The sequence below is a fragment of the Sinohyriopsis cumingii genome, chromosome 16 (assembly GCF_028554795.1).
Source record: "Sinohyriopsis cumingii isolate HCF-2022 chromosome 16, ASM2855479v2, whole genome shotgun sequence".
NCBI classification, from domain to species: domain Eukaryota; kingdom Metazoa; phylum Mollusca; class Bivalvia; order Unionida; family Unionidae; genus Sinohyriopsis; species Sinohyriopsis cumingii.
Window position 1 is genome coordinate 20,103,326 of NC_142976.1, and position 15,622 is coordinate 20,118,947.

Consider the following 15,622-nt stretch of genomic DNA (forward strand, 5'->3'; position numbering starts at 1 on the left):
GCAACCACTGGAGATTAAAAGCAATTTATGCTGTATACATTATTTTGAATTGATTCTCCACCATTAGTAAAGTGTGCATAGGAAAAGCAAAGTCATATTTGTGTGGATACACCAGTGAATCAATTAACACCTACTTAATACAGGTGACCATTACTGCTAGTCTGACTTTAATGGTAGTATTCAAATCAATCTTCAGAACTATATAATTTAAAATATCTCACTCTCTCTCTCTCTCCAACATTTGTAATTTGTATTGTCTTTCTATGTATCTGTCAAATAAATGAAATGTCTTAACTGTATTAAATCAAAATGATTTAAGGGAACTTTCATGTTTAACTGCATTGTTATAGAGTAAAAGCTTAAGAAGTTAACTCAATTTTCAGATATTGGATCATGACGCCATTGTTCACAATATTGTTGTTTTGGGTTTAGTGCCATTTCGCAGTGCAATATAGACTATACATGGTAGCCAGTATAATTGGTGGATGAAGAACCCAGGAAAACTCCAATAAGAACCACCTATCCATGGGAAGCTACTGACAGCTTTCTCACATATCCACACTTGCCGAACCTGAGACTTGAACCACATGGATAGACGTGAGTTTGTTCATAATAATGTCAAATTAAATACTGAACCAACTAAAACACGGCAAACAATTTGACACCAAGTTAAAATTTTGCATTATTATTTATTAATAAAACATGACAACATGATATTAACCCAGATATCAGTTTATGAAAAATGCATGAGTGAAAACATGCTCATCTCCAATTGCATCATTGTTAATTACAAGGATGTATATTTAGGATAAAAACTGATGATTACATGCAACAAATGATGTAATTATGGGAAGGTCATTAAACATTCCAAGCTTTTGAAACACAAGGAAATATATATAAATTCTAATAAAAAAAGCATTCATTATGAATAAGAATACCATCCATACATTTAATATTGGTCCAATATTGAATAATAATAATGCCATCTACATATCAAATATAAAAGACTGGTCCACTATTGGCCAGTAAATGACACTATAGGCAATGTTATGGAAGGAGGGATGAAGATCATACACTATGGAGAATGACTGCAAATGATCAAAATGTATCAAAATGCAATATAAGTCATCTTGATACTAAATCAATGGACTGATGTCTGAAAAGACATTTGTTGGTACAGAAGTGGAGCTACTGGGTCTATAGCATTTCATATCAATCAAACTCAGTGGATATTTGCATGCTTCATAGCCAAGGTCAGGGCCACATACCTTCTGAAATGTACAGGACTTGTTTCTGTGCTGTGAAACACAGAACAGTATATTAGCTTTGGATTCCATGGATCATTACTATGTGAGATTCAATCAGTTCAGATGTATACCAGAATATAAAGGAAGATTTCAAATTTAATTGGTTGATATGACTAATTAATGGCCTATCAAAACATGAATAACTATTCAGTGCCATGGCAATAGGAATTAGATGCTTTGCCCTGAAAACTGACTGGCTTTATAGTGCCATGGCAATAGGAATTAAATGCTTTGCCCTGAGAACTGACTGGCTTTATAGTGCCACAGCAATAGGAATTAGATGCTTTGCCCTGATAATTGACTGGCTTTATAGTGTCATGGCAATAGGAATTAGATGCTTTCGCCCTAAGAACTGACTGGCTTTATAGTGCTATGGTAATTTTCTAGGCAGGTTTTGCTATGGTAATTCTCTAAGCAGGCTTTGCTATGGTAATTTTCTAGGCAGGTATTGCTATGGTAATTTTCTAGGCAGGTTTTTCTAGGCAGGTTTTGCTATGGTAATTTTCTAGGCAGGTTTTGCTATGGTAATTTTATGGTAATTTTCTAGGCAGGTTTTGCTATGGTAATTTTCTAGGCAGGTTTTGCTATGGTAATTTTCTAGGCAGGTTTTGCAATGGTAATTTTCTAGGCAGGTTTTTCAATGGTAATTTTCTAGGCAGGTTTTGCTATGGTAATTTTCTAGGCAGGTTTTGCAATGGTAATTTTCTAGGCAGGTTTTGCTATGGTAATTTTCTAGGCAGGTTTTGTATGGTAATTTTCTAGGCAGGTTTTGCTATGGTAATTTTCTAGGCAGGTTTTAGCAGCTCATGAGACATGCTAGACTTATAGACCATTAGTGAAATATGTTGTTATGCAATTGAGCAAAAGTGGTGTGTTCATGTGTGTATTACACCATATACAAGTATTATGTGGAATACACTCTATGACAGATAAAATCACAGTACTCCAGAAAAACAAATATCCAAAGAAATGAAAATTTTGGTTAATTTTTGTTAACTATTGAGTGTCAAATGTACAAAGAGTGATGACAAAATCTTATTGAGATACAGATACCAAGGTGTACACACAGTGACAGGCAATACAAACTTACCCATTGATAAGGTCTGTACAACTTCCACCATTTTGACAGGGATGAGATGCACACTCGTTGATGTTGGTTTCACAATTTACCCCTGTGATACCTGGGATACAGATACAGTTGTACCCGTTTACGAGATCCTTACACGTCCCATTGTACTGGCATGGATTGGAGAGGCATTCATTAATATCTGTGTTACAGCGTTTGTCTAGAAGTAAATGTAAACGTTTTTATAAGATTCAATGTAGAACTTGGCAGCTACAATGGAATTAATGCATACATCTGATATAAAGTGCTAAGTAAAAGCAAAGTTTTAAAAATATACAGGTTAAAAATTACTAGAATCTTCAAAAGCATAAAAACAACAATTTAAAAATAATATTTTCTGTTACATGGTATAAGACAAAAGGTAATCTTCTCTTTATTTTGTCAAAGGTACCGGTATGTAAAATAAATCATAGCATTAGGATAAGAAGTATAAAAATAAATCATACCATTAGGTTAAACAGCTAAGTTCTTCAAATCTAGGATTAAAGTTTGTTTTATAAAAGGAATTTATAATCCTCAAAAAAAACTTATTCATCCAGTTAACATTAAACAAATCTGAGTCTCACAAGGTAAAAGTCAATACACTCAACTAGAATATGTCCCACTGTTAGTAGACACTAGCAAGATACACTCATTTAACTGATGCTGACCGATCATGTTAAATGCATGGATCAGGTATTTGTGTCCTACACATGACTGACACAATAATTCCGTCATCCCTAGGAATGTTTTGTTCTATAAAATATCTCTTGCAACACTGGACATTGTGTTATCAACAGAAGAGCATGCCACTAGCTGATAGTATTACAATATGGCTGGCTGGAAACAACTGCCCACCGATACATGCATATTTAAAGCTTTACAATTTAATATTTAGTGCTTAATGTTTCCAACTCTATCTTTCCAATAGGTGTGCAAGATGGAGGGTAAAAAATTCCTTTGGTGTCAGCAGGGCCTGCACAAGGCTATATGGCACAGGCATTTTAATGGTGCCCATCCTCAAGATCATTAAAATGTTTGCAGATAAGAAAGCTTGTAATAAATTAATGCAAGTTCTGACCAAAGAAAAAGATTTTTGTACGAAAAAAATACAATGATTTTGTTTCATTTTAGTTCCCTTGTCTTATTTCTGCACAAGTCTTTTCTCCAATTTGGTGACCCTTTGAAAGGGCTTTAGAACTGGGGGTCAGATTGTGTAAAAAGCAAACATTGGTGTCAGAACTGGGGGGTTGAAAATTAAATTTTGGTCTCTGATTCACAAAAAAGGGTAAAGAGAAATGTTGCCTACTATAGTGTGATAAGCACCAACAATCTTGACTATCGGTAAACATTTAACAGCAAGTCCAAGGTCAGTGTGCTAAATTAAAAGATCTGACTCAATGCTGGGCTTCAAATTCGGCAATTGCTGTCATTGCTGTGCCAACTATTTTGGCTTGATCTGTTTCTTTCTGTTTAAAAATATTTTTCATGACGGATGACCAAATATTGTGAAAAAGCTGATCTCCAATATTTGATCTGAGGGTCTGGATTTTGACATTCTACTTGAAAAAATAACACAAGCCATTTGCAATTTGATGGATTTCTAAATTTGTCTTTCCGTATTATTAGGGAGAATATTCCCATCAGTAGCACTATGAACTGACTGTGCAAATTACAGTTGTTTACCAGGGTAGTCGAAGCACCTTTATGAAGATATGGCAGGGGAGCTTAAACTGAAGTGCAGTTGAGGCTTAGAAACCAGCTTGAATTGAAATGTGTATTGATGTCCTAAACACATTAATCCCTAGCGAAAATTTTACGGGGCAGGAGGTAGTAGCCTAATGCCGAGCTCTGTATCATGGTCATGCATGATACACTAAAGTGGGTGGTATTGAAGTCAAGCAAGATGGCTGCTATCGCTTAACCGGCTTCAAGCAGCTGTTCCGTTTTTTATTGCCGTTTTCATGATATTTGTGCTTGTTGCCTGTTTTCATCTACGTTATTGTGTTCATTATGTATTGGCTGTTAAATTCGTATGTGTTTCTTCATCTCCTTGTTTTGGAAATGAGAGCAATTAGACTTTTTCTCAGCTGTCTTGCTCCATTGTTTTTTAACAAACCGCAACCACATGACACTCGCCAGTCAACCCGTTTATGTTATGATGGCCCCTCATTAATTGCTTTAAATGATCACTCTTTGGCTCTCCACACTACATTGTGCTCTAGACTAAATGAACTGGGACTACACTCATCATTACCTAAATGTAAACAGAAGCAAGAAAAGAAACGTTTCAAAGCTGGCCGGCGTAGAACAGGAAGAAGATTTCCAGTTATCTCCCTTATTTTGGCTCAACAATTTTTAAAAAGAATTGACCGTTAATTTAGATAACCTAATTCAAATCCCTATTAATTCGTCAACCTTTGTGTCAACTATCCAGGAGATACCTCTGCGTATTGCATTATTCAATGCCCAGTCAGTAGGACCACCGGAAAAGCGCACAGAAATAGTTAATTTTATCAACGACCAGAATATTGACCTATTTTTCCTGACAGAAACATGGCTAAAAACATCAGGCAATGAGCCCAAGTGTGCGGATCTAACACCCACTGGTTACTCCATCAAGTCGTTCCCCCGTAATTCTCGCAGAAGTGGAATTGCTGTCATCACAAAGAACACCATGATAAAACGTCTAAAACAAACCACAACATTCAATTTTGACCTCACATCGTTTGAACTAGTCCAAACCACACTCACACTGGAGCAAAGGTCAGTCCATTTTTTCTGCCTATACCGCCCTCCTTCTAGTAGAAAAAACAAGCTGGCTGACTCTCTCTTTTTGGAGCAGTTTCTGAATCTCCTGGACTATGGAAATTCGATAGGTGGCAACCTGGTTATTCTTGGAGATTTCAACTTTCACTTTGATTGTCCTGGAAACCCAAATACATCAAAACTCATAGATTCCATTAATGTTTTCAACCTCATAGATTTCATTAATGTTTTCAACCTCAAACAGTCGGTTAACCAACCCACCCATAAACACAGTCACATTTTAGACTGGATTCTTCAGAGACCTGATGATAACATTCTGCAGTTCTCCCTGGTATCCCGTGACCTTGCATCAGATTACCTCTGCATTATATGCCATCTTGACATATCAGTCCCTAACCCTCCACCTTTATCTGCTACTAAGAGAAACCTCCGTATGATAAATAGAACCAAACTAATGCATGACATCCAAGCTAACTTAACAACTTGCTTACCTCCTACCGCAGAACAACTCGATAACTGCCTGCGTTTATTGCTTGACAAACATGTACCAGCTACCAAGTGCAGAGTATCAATTCAAAAGTGTTCTCCATGGTATAGCAGTGTTAGTGACCAGATTCACACTGCTAAAAGAGACCGCCGTAAAGCTGAGAGGTTTTGGCTTTCCACCAGACTCACTATTCATAAGCACATCTATGAAGCCTCTAAGAAGAATGTCACAAATATAGTCCATGCAGCAAAATCAGCCCACTACACTACTAAGATCATGGAAAGTTCTAGCTGTAAAGAGCTCTTTGAGATTACTAACAAGCTAATGTCAAGGAACAAATCTATGCCACTTCCAACTACCTTCTGTCCAGCTGACCTTCCAGACATGTTTGCAAATTTCTTCCGTGACAAAGTACAAACCATTAGAGATAAGCTTGACACCACAATTTCAATTGAATCGTCATCACCACAAAGTTGGGATACAGAATTTGAGCAGGAACCATTAGCAGCATTTGGACCTGTTTCTACGGATTTCATACGTACAATCCTGATGAAGAGTGCACCAAAGTCATGTGAACTTGATCCAATTCCAACATCACTGCTGCTTGAGTGCTTAGATCCAGTATTGCTTTCACTAACTGATGTTATTTTTAATTTAATACCTCTCTCTCATCCGGGGAATTCCCATCATTTTTCAAAACTGCCATTGTAAAGCCTCTGCTGAAGAAACCAACACTAGACCATAACGATTTAAAGAACTAGCACCCAGTTTCTAATCTCCCATTCATAACAAAAATCTTACAAAAGGTTGTTCTATCCCAGCTTGTATCTCATCTAAATTCAAACAGTCTTTTTACAATGTACAACCTGCATATCGCCCTTGCCACAGTACTGAAACTACTGGTACTCTTCTAAAAGTAGTTAATGACATTCTCTCTGCATTGGATAGCGGAAAGATTACAGTCCTCATCCTCCTTGATTTATCTGCAGCATTTGACACAATATACTACGATATATTACTTCACCGTCTCCAGCACGTATTTGGCATGATACAGCCATACTGTGGTTCAAGTCCTACTTGGTCAACAGGACACAAATTGTATCTACAAATGGAATACACTCCAGCCCAGTTGATCTATGTTGTGGTGTTCCACAGGGGTCTGTTCTTGGACCTGTTCTCTTGATTCTATACACTCAGTCACTCTCAAGTGTCATAGATCATCATCCAATGTCTCACCAATTGTATGCTGATGACACCCAAATATACAAATCTAGCTATCGAACTGAAGTTGATGCTACCATCCGAGGTGTAGAGAGGTGCATTTCTGATGTGAAATCATGGATGACATGTAACAAGCTGCAGATGAATGATGATAAAACTGAGGCCATTCTGATCACAACACAAAGACCTTCTCATTCACATCCTTTACCTCAAACAATAAATATCAGCAACGCCAACATTAAATTCACACAATCAGTATGAAACCTAGGTGTTACTCTGAACAGTACTCTCACATTGCACCAACATGTCATGAACATATGCAAAGCTGCATATCTTGAGCTGAGACGCATCAGCTCAATTCGCAAATATCTTTCAGCTGATGCCACTAAAACACTTGTGTGTTCATTAGTACTTTCAAGACTGGACTATTGTAACTCAATTCTGTCTGGTTCATCTCAATATCTACTCCAGAAACTTCAAAAAGTTCAAAACACAGCTGCTCGGATCATACTTGGAGTACCACGATCAGAGCACACCTCCCCACTGCTCTGTACCCTACACTGGCTATCCATTTGATCCAGAATCAAACACAAAATTTGTTCCCTGCGCTACATTTCTTTGTCAGACTCTAGACCAACATACCTATCCGACCTCACCCATGTGTATACACCAGCAAGATACTTACGCTCCTCTTCTGACAAGCGTATACTCATTATTCCCACTATGAAAACAAAGTCATATGAACAATGTTCTTTTGCATACCAGGGCCCAGCAAGGTGAAATGAATTGCCCACTGAACTTAGACACAAAGACAGTGATCACATTCAAGAGGGCTCTCAAAACTCACTTATTTCGACTGCAAGAACAAACATAAAAACCTAATAATGTTTCCTACCTTAAATATTCTCAGCATGTTTTTTAATGTTTTCTAATTTCATGGTGTTTGTTTTGTAATCATATCATTATATGTTTATTATCTTATAGGTGTTGTCTAATGTTGTAAAGCACTTAGAACTTCTCAAGATTAGGCGCTATACAAAGTCCTCATTATTATTATTATTATTAATATTATAGAAAGGTAGACAGATGTAGTTTAATGACTACAATGATACCAAATAATCTGGAATATCTAGTTGCACTACAAAATACAGATAGAAATTTTTTTGGACCCGACTTTTTTTTAACCCAAAATTCGCCCGTGGTTGGAATCAGATTTTTTGTCTGGAATTTAGACTTTTTGGTCTCAGATCTAAGGCAAACCGGTATGAACTGCAAACAGACAGATGAGCCTTTGCAAAAGGTAGGATAAGATGGGCATTTGGAATAAAGAGTGGTCTCCATACAAAAATAATAAAATAATGGCTCCGTTTAGCAAAAATAAAAAATAAAAAAATTAAAAAAAAACAAGAAAAAAGAAGTCCAACTTTTACCCTTCTGCTCATGCGTGAGTCAAATAGCCAACGAAAAATGATGTTTCTAACACAACTAGGCAGTATGTTATTGAAAGATGACCAAGGATTTGGTGTTTTCGAGTCTATTCAGAAATAGTTTTCAAAATGTGTTTCCTACTCAATTTTCAGGCAAAAATGACAAAAAGCTCCAGGGGTTAATGTGTTAAGTACTTCTATGTTGGGAAAGGGTTAAGCAGAACAAACTAACCTAGTCACCATTCTGGCAATTGTGAAAGGTTTAAGGAGTACAACTTTAGTTAGACTCCAATCTGGCAGACCCATGTCTAATGCAGTGTATGTTATAGACACAGATATATGCTGTATTACTGACAATAAAGCTGGATCACTGGATGAGTTATCTGTTATACAGCTGCATGTCATGCCTTCATATTAATGAAGATTAACTGTCATTACAAAGTATTCTAAAATTAAATTTGTCCTTGCGGGTCAAAACATAGCATAGTTAATCTGAAACTGTAGTTTTTATGACAGTGGACCACTGTGCTTCCATACAGCATTATCCCTTTACCACCTTATTAGATGGTGCTCTGAGAAAATTGAGTTACTATGTAAAATATAATCCTGCCATGCTCTAATCTGATGCATGGTTGAACTGTGCTGATAATAGTCACATGACATAGTCTTGTGACATTCACATAACAAATCCACAAATGTGCTAGTCACATGATCAAAACAAGCAGTCTGAATAAGCCATGCTGGATCTGACTGGTTGCTTGATATTGAAGGAACAGACAAACTAGGTACTATGGTAGCCCAATAATTTAAAATGGTAACAGATAGTAGGGTACAGTGGTTCCCCTGTTATAAGCCTACAAGGAAAACTGCCTTTTAAGATGGGTGACTTTTCCAAAGGAGACTATGTTTGTGAAAAGTTGGTGAATAAAGAAATAAAGCAAGATTTAACTTCAAAGCATTTAATATTTTCAATTAAAAGTAACATTAATTACACTGGTCAACAGTGAAATCATTACTGACTTGAAAAGGCCCTAATCTGTAGTATTTTGGTGTGCCGAACACGAATATAACCGTGAAAAATTTGTATTGGCTCTCGTTTTGAAGATATTCATATACCTCATTTTCTATGTTTCACTGTGTAAATTTCTCCAGTAGGACTGCAGCAACATCCGGAATAATGATGTAACATTGCATAATACCATCATGCTCACATCATCCACAGTTGATTGCATCATTTTCTGATGCAATGCAATACTAATGCCATGCGGCTGCTGAAGTAAGTTGACGTCAGCAGTGTACTATACATGTGTAGGCCTATTATACTAATGCCAGGCGGCTGCTGAAGCTGACGTAAGCAGTGTACTATATAAAGCCCAATCAGATAGGTTCAGCATTTAAAATATTTTAGACGTTGTGCGAGACAGTTCAAGCTACTGTTACATAAAACTTATTATTTTATCCATTTACGTACAATAAAGAACAGTAATGCCTCGAAAGTGTGTTAATACCGCGGACAATTTTTGCTATATTTGTGGGGAAGTGACATTTGCCAACCAGAAGAAAAGTATCAATTCTCAAGTGAAGAAGGCATATCATCTTTACTTCGGATGCAAGGTTGGTGACCAAGACAAGCCTTGGGCTCCGCATATATGCTGTGCTACATGTACAACACAGCTTTCACAGTGGTTGAATTGCAAAAGGTCATCAATGCCGTTTGCAGTCCCAATGGTGTGGAGAGAGCCAAGCAACCACCTAAATGACTGTTACTTCTGCTTGGTTCCTCCTCTTTCCGGCGGAATAACGAAGCGAAAGAAGTCGAGAATAGTCTACCCAAACATTCCGTCTGCATTGAGACCAGTTCCACATGGTGAGGGACTTCCTATTCCAGAACCTCCAGCAGAATATTCTCTTGATTCATCTGACGAAGACAAAGGTGAGTCGACCTGTTCTTCTCCTGGTCCATCAGCATGCAGTGATCCAGATTTTCACTGTGGTGCATCATCAACCCCACACAGAATAACACAGGAAGAACTAAATGACCTGATTCGTGATTTGGACTTATCAAAGAACAAGGCAGAATTGCTAGGATCAAGACTCCAACAATGGAATCTTCTAGAAGAAGATGTCACAATTACTGCATATCGAAAGCGCCACCAGCAATTGGAGCCTTTCTTCAGAAAGGAAAGTAATCTGATATTCTGTTCCGATATTGAGGGCCTCATGAATGCTTTAAAAATCACTCATGACCCACAAGAATGGAGACTATTTGTGGACTCTTCGAAACTGAGTCTCAAGGCTGTGCTTTTGCACAATGGAAACATTCTTCCATCTATTCCAGTAGCGTATGCTGTCCACATGAAAGAGACATACGATAACTTAAGGCAGCTACTGAATTCCACTGAGTATAACAAGTACAGCTGGCACCTCTGTGGTGATTTGAAGGTAGTTGCCCTTTTAATGGGACTGCAGCAAGGATATACAAAATACATGTGTTTCTTATGCGAGTGGGATAGCCGAGCAAGGGAAATGCACTACATGAGGAAGGAATGGACTCACAGGCAGAATGTAGCCATTGGAGAGAAGAATATCCAACACCCAGCTCTGGTTGAGGCTCAGAAAATCTTGCTACCACCCCTTCACATCAAACTAGGTTTGATGAAGAACTTCGTGAAAGCCATTGACCGGACTTTGCCAGCATTCCGATACCTGCATGAAAAATTCCCTCGACTCAGCGAAGCAAAGATTAAAGAGGGAGTTTTTGTGGGTCCTCAGATTCGAGAGCTTTTCAAAGATGACCGGTTCAACAACTTGCTGGAAGGTGATGCGAAACAAGCATGGAATGCTTTTCGCCTAGTTTCTACAAACTTCCTCGGAAATGTTAGGGCAGAAAACTATAAGGAACTAGTAGAAGACATGTTGATGAAGTATAAGAAACTTGGCTGCAATATGTCTCTAAAGATTCACTTCCTTCATTCCCATTTGGATTTCTTTCCTAGCAACTGTGGTATTGTTAGTGATGAACACGGCGAACGTTTTCATCAAGATATCGCAACAATGGAACAAAGATACCAGGGAAAATGGTCCACTACAATGCTGGCTGACTACTGCTGGACACTCCTCAGAGATGCTCCCGAACAGCTGTACAAGAGACAGGCGAAGAAATCTAAGATGTAGTCAATGACTTGATTTTTTATAGGTAGGCTATTACAGTTGACCTTTTACTATTGGAATGCATTTCGTTATGTAAACATTAATTTCTTGCAGATTACAAAAAAACTAGAGCCAATTTTGCAATTTGACTGTCATATTCGTGTTCAGCACATAAAAATTGATAAGAATTGACTAATTTTATTTCAGTAACATGACTTTTGTAAAAATTTGTTGTCCAGTGTTATTAAAAGATTCTTCTTGTCTTAAGAATAGACTTCTTTCAAGTGAACATAAATTAATAGTTTTTTAAGTCTTAAGTGTGAAATTGGAGTGGGATGTACTTTGCATGCATAGTGCAAAACAACTAAAACCTTGTCACTTAAATCTTGGTACAAATATCTCTTGGCATTCAGAATCATTCTCTTTCCATTTTAGTCCACTTTTCCAATGCCACATGATATTCTTATCTGTTAAAACTGTGTTTGTACGAGTCTTTCTAACATCAAAGTTTTGGGCAAGAACTCTTGAACTCTCTAAAGAAAGAATTTTCTGTCTACGCGATGGCATGTTAAACTTGTGGAATGACTTATTCCTATGATGCTAATGATGGAGTTGAAACTTCTCTAGAGTAGACAAAATGCCTTAAAGTGATACATGAACTGTCACATGATTTTTCTGTTTCTGCCTGGTACCCTGTTTTATTCAAGGTTCATTTCTCTTTGGGTTATGAACGCACAAAAGCCTATCTTGACCAAGTCAAAGACAACATTGCTGAGCCCATATCTTGTAAACGCTGGTGTTTGTAGATAGTGATATAATACTATTAATAGTGGTACATGATATAATACCAGCAATTACCTCAGTAACAAAAACCTGACATCTGGGAACAAATATCTGATATGATTATTGGATTACTTACATAACCATGTGAATTAAATATTGGTTTTGAACATGTATTCAATAAAATCTGACCGCTTGTGAGGGAAAATTTGATAATGTTTTACTAATATGCTGGCTGCATGTTGCATCAGATGGATGGCCACCCATGAGGGATACTTCTGTACACAAATTTGTCAGTGTTGACAAAAATGGGTTCATAGTGGAGGTGGCTGCTAGTGTGAGGGGGAGCTGTATAAGAGGGGGTAACCACTGTATTGTGATTTCACATTGATTTTTAAGTTGCCACACATAAGATTTGATATGAAAATGTGCTGTTAGATCAACAAACGACTCTCTCAACTGACAGTAACTCAAGATTTGCCATAAATAATGCTACGTGTCTAAACCTGATTCATAAGCACTTTTATAAGCTGCATATTCATCTGTCCATAATAACTGCAATGTTTGATCATTAATTAATATAAAACCACCAACATATGTTTTGGACTACACTCACTGTACATATGGCATACTTACATAACAAAAACAAGGTAAATAAATATACAATACTCAAATTGGTCATGACATAACCTTACTTATTATATGCTCATTTTTTTCTCTGTTAATCTGACATAATCATGCAATATTTTATGTGCAACTTCATACTGAACTCAGATTTGCCTAATAGTGTATTAGGAACTACTTTGTAAACAAACTTTAGGTTTTGGTTTATCAAATTTGTTTCTGAATGACGTTTTTGTAGGGTTTAACGCCTTTTTTCAGCACAATATGGTCTATACATGGTGGCCAGTATTGATGGTGGAGGAAGAACCCAGGAAAACCTAGGAAAGAACCACCGACCCATGAGAAGCTACTGGCAAGCTTTCTCACATACCAAAACAGGATGAACCCACGACTCAAACCCAGGCAGACAGAGGTAAGATGGCAGTGATCCATAACGGTGAGCGCTTTAAACCACTCGGCCACTCAGGGCCCCTGTTTCTGAATGAACTAAAGCAGATGTTTCATGGACTACCACATACCAGCTGCTTTTGTACATTCTGCATTAACTCTTTTGATACAATGTTTCTGGTTTAGGCTAGTTATAGATGCCAGTTAGGGTCCTTACAAATAACATGCAAGTCACAAAGCATAAACTGTCTTCTTTAGCTGATAATAAGAATGGCAAAATATATACTTACAGTTTTACATCCTGAATTTCCTCAAAATATACTTTCTTAGCTCTGCAAATCCAAATTACTTTAGCCATTTCATGGGTTCTCAAGCTTGATTACACATTTCGAAATTGTGCTGTAATTTCAACTATATTCCAAGTACAATTACATCCTCCTTACTGCACTCAAAATGAAATAAACATTAAATTCAATAGCGTCTTTTTGATACTTGCAATTGAAAGACTTCATATCTTTCCCAACATTATGAATTCAAACATTCAATGACAACAGAAAAACACTTGCAGATGTCAACATGCTTCTCCCTCGCTGCTTCAGACTAATGTATTTCATGTATAATTGGCACAAATAAATCCAGTCCATAATCATGAAATTTCATAGAATCTACAAAAATACCAAAGTCTATTCATTCCAGTCAAATGGCAAAGTTGTTGCAATGCGCATTCATTCACAATATGACTCCAAATTTTAATTTTAAGTAGACCAAAATGTCATTTTCTTTCGAAAGTTATGTCTAGCACGCTGTTAAGTTAAAATTTATCTGGGTAGAGTTATGTGCAAATTAATAATTTTGTTGTGTAATGATGAATCCTCACTTGTGTATTTAGTTTGGAATGTGGCATATATTCACTTGTTTTGTTTCTTGTAGTGTGTTTTTGTTTATACAATGACACCTTAGGTAGAACAGGAAAATGAGCATATAATAAAAAAGGTTACTGCATTTGTATTGGAAAAAATGAACTTGTTTTGTTGGATGGATATGTTGTTGGATGAATCTTCACTTGTGTATTTAGTTTGGAATGTGGCATATATTCAGTTGCTTTTGTTTCTTGTAGTGTATTTTTTGTTTATTGTTTTGTATTTAGTGCATTTGCATGCTGGCAAATCATATTTCACTCCCAAGGTCGTGCAGTATTTCCATTAAAAAAACTCATTCATATTTTCTCATACAAATGCAGTAACCTATAATTCTTCTGGCCTGCAATAACCTTTAACACAAAATTTGAACACAGGAGTCCCACAAAGGGTCAAACGCTCTACTGCAGAAGTCTGTAACCAATGGGATGCAAACCCAAACTGGGCTACCATGCTGTTTTCAGTGGGTAGCCAAGATCAACCTAAATAATTTGAAATTTCCTACCCAAGTGTTTTCTAGGATTTGATGGGTTGAGAGGCTAACACCACAACCTAATTTGGGTCAACACCCAAAATGGTTAAGATGAAAGTCAGAAAAAGAAATTATATTTCTGATCTACCTACCTGTATAGCCTGGGGCACATGTACAACGATAACCTCTGTCTACATTGTGGCATGTTCCCCCATTCTTGCATGCTGGCAAATCATATTTCACATCATCAGAAACTAAGCAGTAGGAGGCTGTCCGCTCACAGTAGGCACCTTGTCACAAAAATAAAGTTTAAATTTACTAGTTGAGGTATTCTAACTTCCTATATGCTTGAATATGCATTCACATCTGAAATATATTCTAAAGAGAATGAACTTTAATGGCTTAAAACTAACATATATACTTGCCTATAAGGCAGGTCCATTGTCAAACAACAGACCATAATCTACCATTGAATAATGCACCAACAGACCAGGGTCTATGTTGCTAGGGCAGTTCCATTTAAACATACATGGTATCCAAGGAAGGTCAGGGCCCTTTCATTTCACAGAGTTCATATGAAAATGATAAGAAAATTCTAAATTGCATCAATGGGTGATTACCCCACATTAAAAGAGCCTTTCCTGCATCCCAGGTTTTACTGGAAGAGCCCTTAGTTCTACTGCTACTTTTATGAAATTGCAACTCTGCTCGTGCATTATGCATTATGTGACAACAGATATGGATCTACAGTTAGACTTAACCAATATATGACAAATCATTCATGAATCTTACGTTATCACAAGATATTTAATTTCTTTGTTCAACTAAATATAGGATCTTATACGAGTGCTCATTTTGTATGACATTTATGAAACTGGCCGTATAACCAAAATATAGAAATTATTTGAAGTTTCATAAATTTCAGGCAAATAAAGTTTCAGATGATCCTAATTATGTTTGCTTTACAACTAATAAT

General features: G+C 36.9%; 1 protein-coding gene across 5 annotated transcripts in view; it reads right to left on the reverse strand.

The window, feature by feature from the left end:
• Positions 1-15,622, reverse strand: part of LOC149780038 (uncharacterized) — a 241,163-nt gene that overhangs the window by 170,338 nt on the left and 55,203 nt on the right. For all 5 annotated transcript variants that reach the window (XR_016414990.1, XM_089936796.1, XM_089936797.1 and 2 more), the window contains exons 12-13: positions 14,799-14,936; positions 2,398-2,593 (exon numbers count right to left, since the gene is read on the reverse strand). Coding sequence is in view for 4 of the 5 variants with exons in the window: in XM_089936796.1 (XP_089792922.1) it covers positions 2,398-2,593; positions 14,799-14,936 (334 nt within the window). In the remaining variant the exon portion in view is untranslated. The remainder of the gene's footprint in view (positions 1-2,397; positions 2,594-14,798; positions 14,937-15,622) is intronic.